The sequence below is a fragment of the Tachysurus vachellii genome, chromosome 11 (assembly GCF_030014155.1).
Source record: "Tachysurus vachellii isolate PV-2020 chromosome 11, HZAU_Pvac_v1, whole genome shotgun sequence".
NCBI classification, from domain to species: domain Eukaryota; kingdom Metazoa; phylum Chordata; class Actinopteri; order Siluriformes; family Bagridae; genus Tachysurus; species Tachysurus vachellii.
Genome location: NC_083470.1, coordinates 10,970,320 through 10,975,371, shown reverse-complemented (window position 1 = coordinate 10,975,371; position 5,052 = coordinate 10,970,320). Strand labels below are relative to the sequence as shown.

General features: G+C 35.5%; 1 protein-coding gene across 1 annotated transcript; it reads right to left on the bottom strand.

The window, feature by feature from the left end:
• Positions 1–983: 983 nt before the first annotated feature.
• On the bottom strand, positions 984–4,047 carry taf10 (TAF10 RNA polymerase II, TATA box binding protein (TBP)-associated factor). Its single transcript, XM_060880761.1, has 5 exons — positions 3,696–4,047; positions 2,410–2,567; positions 2,272–2,336; positions 1,483–1,597; positions 984–1,327 (listed from the first exon to the last, which is right to left on the bottom strand). The coding sequence occupies exons 1-5, from the start codon at positions 3,835–3,837 to the stop codon at positions 1,238–1,240; spliced, it is 570 nt and encodes a 189-aa protein (XP_060736744.1). The 5' UTR covers positions 3,838–4,047; the 3' UTR covers positions 984–1,237.
• Positions 4,048–5,052: the final 1,005 nt, after the last annotated feature.

The following is a 5,052-nucleotide window of genomic DNA, read 5'->3' as shown; positions in this document are numbered from 1 at the left end:
GTATTATCAATTTGATCTCATCATAGATGTTGTAAGATCAAATAAAATATTAAGTAAAACAGCATGTCTAATTTTTATATCCCTGCTGTACTTTTGAAGTTGGATCCCAAGCTTTTGTCTCTGAAAAACAAACAGTGAAAAGTCAGTGTTTTGGACCGCTCACAACAGACTGTTCTTGTAATTCTTTAGACTAGATTAGGGAATTAGACACCTTGAACAGACCTGTTAAAATATCTACAGCATGTAGATGAGTGTTTTTTAACTTGCTGATGAAGATAACTGTCTAATGCTGATAAAATGCAGGCCTTTTTTGAGACGGGCTTTCTACATGAAAACCCCAGTAAATTAATATGGCATTATGATGTAGACATTATGATGTAAACTGTAGTGGCATGATTTCAAGCTTGAAGCCATGGGGGATACAAACTTTTGCATTTACCTGTATATGGTTTATATTATCTTTTAGCTATTATCTATATTATTTTGTCAGCTACCTAAAGCATAAGGTTCTAGCTCTGGAATTGCCTGGCCAAGAAATTTTTGCAATTGTTCATAAATATCATATTTTGCCCATGATTTTTATAACTACGTTGTGGGAACAAGTTCGACATTTCCATTTGAACACACCTTGTGATAAAGTGAATCTCAGTACTTCAGCTCTGTGATTACTGTAGACCAGTCCTCAGTGCCATCAGTCAGCGAATGAAACACAAGAGCAGCTTATATTTCTATTAATACTTAAACAGGTCTGAATCCTCTTATAACCTAGAAACCAAAGCCTTCCAAATACCGGTGGTGAAAATACATACTCAGTTATAGAATGTCAACTGGTAGAAGTTGCCAGGATATGAAAATAGAAAAATCATTTCCTTTTATTGAGTAAGAATAACGTTTATATGAATCACCGTAAATCATGACAGAGTCTGCTATAAATTTCAGCTCAAATGTACAAAATTTCCAGAAGATCAAATACAAATAAGAGATAAGTGACGAATTCTGTTTATTTCCATGAATCCAATAGTACAAATGTGTAATGAATCACATCCATGGTTAAGCAAAATCAAAGAAAATTTCAAAGAAATGGCTAAACAAATGAAAAGAGCACACAGCCTTCTCTGTGTCACATGGACCAAAAGCTTTTCACTGTTTAAAAGTCAGGTCTCTACTGTGGGGACACCTGTTTATGGAGCCAGGTTACTTTCAGCAGTTCGTTTCAGGATGTTAGGTTTTTAATTTTTTACGTGAAGTAGTAAGGCTTTTTAACGTTGATGCCATATTCAGACAAAGCCGGACTTAGGTCCTCCATTGTCAGGGTGTACTTCTTATCCTGCGTTTCAAGATGAACAAGACAAGAATATCAGTTCTGTATTTTGTCAGTGAACCATAAAATAAATAATTCTATAGACGTAAAACTCACAAAAGGTCCAATACAATTACATCTAGAAAATATTTCCTGATGTGTGTGCTACAGACTTTACTAACCTTTGTCTTGCTCCGAGAGCTTCCAGATGCAGTGCCCTTCATTTTACAGTGCTGTAGTGCATCGTTTGCAATGTCTGAGACAAACTTCTGAGCCGCCAATGAGATCAAACGGATTCTGCACATAAACGTAATAAACGTGTGTTAAAGTCCTGGCCAGCCAAGTCAATTAGTCCAGTTCAGTGATTTACTCCTGTTTAATATAATGACAAAGTTTCAGGTTTATTTGCTTATTTACAAAATGCAAAGAACTCAAAGTAAGCAACAGCACCTTAGAGAGGAAGTGCATTTTTTCTTGCTCTTGTTTTTTAACATGAAGAATTTTATTTTGTCAGCCTCTTAAGCCATTCACCACTAAACACAACTCAAACTTTCAAAGTAAGAGTCCATTTGATGGATGCTGTAACCAAAGCCTTTCACAAAAGCATTTCACAGAATTATACTGTATACTCATGATAATCTTCCTAAAATAAAACTTATTTCTTCAAGATGGTACAGTTAACATTCACGTACGTATATCATAATCTCTTTCTCTGTGTTCAAAAATGTGTTTACCGATCAGAAGCTACACACAGAAGAAGATATAATTAAAGGTGTGGAGGACCAGTTGGATTGCAATCTTCAAGATTCTTAAGTTTGTGGCCAGAAAAGTGTATAATAAGTTTGTGGAAAGTCATTTTGTTACACATAATTTCATATTTTTAAATTACGAATAGGATTTCATCACACTCATGTTAGCAGTGATTGTACATTTTTATTGTGTTTTACAAACTGGAATCAAGCTGAACTTACATCCTTGGATCTGATGCTTCAAATCCTGCTCGATTGAGATAATATCCCGTAACTGCATCTGGGATCTAAGTGTCAAACAAAAACAAATAAGTGAAAAATAAAATCATATTTATTAGTGTTTAGCACGCGGGAACTCACCGTTGGTGTGTAATCTTCCAGCTGCATTAGGAAATCAGCCAGTGGTGTGCTGGAGATGATGGGCTTCACGTCCCCGTTGGCTAATCCTGTGGGCATGTAGAGCCCATTGGACACAGAGGAGCCTGAAGAGGGTGTTGCCATGGCAGCTGAGGTCGGAACTATTGGGAGACAAAACGGTGTGTTATTCAGCAGTACAAAACACCGGAATGGACAGAAGGTGTTGAGAAGTTTGAAAGCACGGCTCTGATAGCAGTTTTGGCTGAAAGGCAAATCACAGGTTTGTCATTTCTATCGGAACAAATCAGACAAATGGAGACAGCTTTACTATCCATTTCTCTAAAAAGTGTTCTTTTGTGATCTTGTGTATTCGGTCCATATCATCATCATCCACCACTGAAGTTTAATTCCAGAGTCCCAGAGGTCAACTGGGTCAAATAAAAAAAAAAAGACAAATGAAGAAAACCCTGATCCATAACTGTAATAGTCTAATAAGAATGACTTTGTATATATATGTGTGTGTATATATGTACATACACACACACACACACATATATATGAGAAGTGCTTTAAAATGTGACTTTATTCCTCATAAGTCTTTTAATTCAACTACGCTGGCTTCCCTCCTGGGTAAACGTCTCAATTTCAAAACTATTCAATTTAACTTGAATAATTTAAGAAACATGTAAATAAAAACGATACGAAATAAAAACGATAATAAATAATGTTATAGTTATTTTATAAATGTTGCTTAGACTTTTAATTTATTGCCCGTTCACTGTTCAACAGACAACTTCCTTGCAAACTCGGGCCAATAAATGATTCTGAATCTGATTCCTCTAAAACAGAAAACATGATGTCCCTCTGTCCGTCCGTCCAGTGTAGCAAGCAACATCTTGTTTTGTGAAAGTTCCATAAAATTAAACCTAACCAAAAAAGTGATCAAATAAAACAGATGTAAACTAATCATCACTCCAAGTTAGTTAATGTAGCAAGGACTCACAACTCAGGAGGCCAAACTTACACACAAACAAACCGGAGCCCAGGATCAAGACTTGCGGTACACCTCATATAATTATAATGAATTTATTTATTTATTATTATTATTTTAAATAAATGAAAATAAAAAACGAACGAATGAATAATTAAATATGAAACATAACGTTTTTAAAAAGCTGAAACACTTTAAACACGTAATATAGCACACGAGCTAATCGTGCTAGCTCCTAGCCGCGTCGCTTCGGTCACTGATTTTAGTGTAAACATTCACACACAGCTGCTCCACTCACCATTAGTGCTACCAGTTGAAGGTAAACTGCTGACATTAGCGGCTGAGTTGCTGTTTTGGACACAGTTACTGCTGCTGCTCGGGGTTGATGAGTTTGTGCTCGCGGCTCCGCTCGGCGCTGCTAATGCAGCATCGACGTTCATGTTGTTGGTGGATTAATTTACACAACTCTCTGAACGCCAAGTAACCAAATTACGCCTTAAAAATGGGATATTTCGTTTCGCGCGCGATTTTTATGCATCGATAATATATAATTTAGATGTTTAATGGAAAAAAAGGTCAGAATGTTTTCTGCTGAATCCTCCCACTGGACTGTGTTTTGTTCGCGTCTGTTTTGAGGAAGTTGTGTGACTTTGCCAACGTTAATGCTTCCGCCGCATAAACAGCGGGGAAGCTGGTTTTCAAAATAAAGCTTTATAAAGGGTTAGATTTTTGTGTTTGCGAGAGAAAATAAGAACTTATTTTACACTTTCATAAATAAAGATTATGTATTTTTTCTTATCGTTAAGGCGTCGTTTTTGATGCCATTAAACATGTTCAAATTCCTTAAAACCCTTAAATATAGTTTCAGATACATAATTTTAATAAAACCTATAATAACTTGGAAAATAAGCAATAAAAAATATATATATTTCATGCTTCATCAGTTTCTGCATTAATGTGTTTTCATTTAACATATCATGAAAAATGACATATATCCAACATGAAATGTGTAAAATAGTCACATGTTCAAAAGAATTTTATGATAATATGTGATAACGCAAGCTTCCTGAAGATCACAGGAAGAAGAAATATAAATTTCTTATTTCTGTATTTTCTCTGGCATTGTGATAGTGACTGATAAGTTCACTGGCACCAAAAGTACACATCGAAAGAAAATTATTAATTTGGGGGAAAATATAAATTTGGGGGGAAAACAAATATTAGAGTGTCATGAATATCCTTATGTAATTAGCTGGAATATCCTTATTTAATTAACTTGGGTTCTAGTCAAAAATAATTTTGTACCTTTTGTACCTTTGCTTATGCTAAACAGGATTAAGTAACAGAGATGGGGTTAGTCCAATTTGCATCCCTATAAAACTGAAATAAAATACTAAAATAAACATTAGGATTTCAACCTTTTTTCCACATAGAATTTGTCTCAACACTAAATATCGGCTTCTCTAGTCAGCACAGTATGAAAACCATAGTTTCAGGAACATAGTCAACCACTCAGTCTCAGTGAAACACAGTAGCGCTAACGTGCTTGGCATGATGCTGACTCAGAGAGGAAAGATAACAGACATGTCCACATCTTCAACAGATACAGACATTCAATAGGAAACCGCAGATGTGGCAGGAAAGTGGTGCATTTT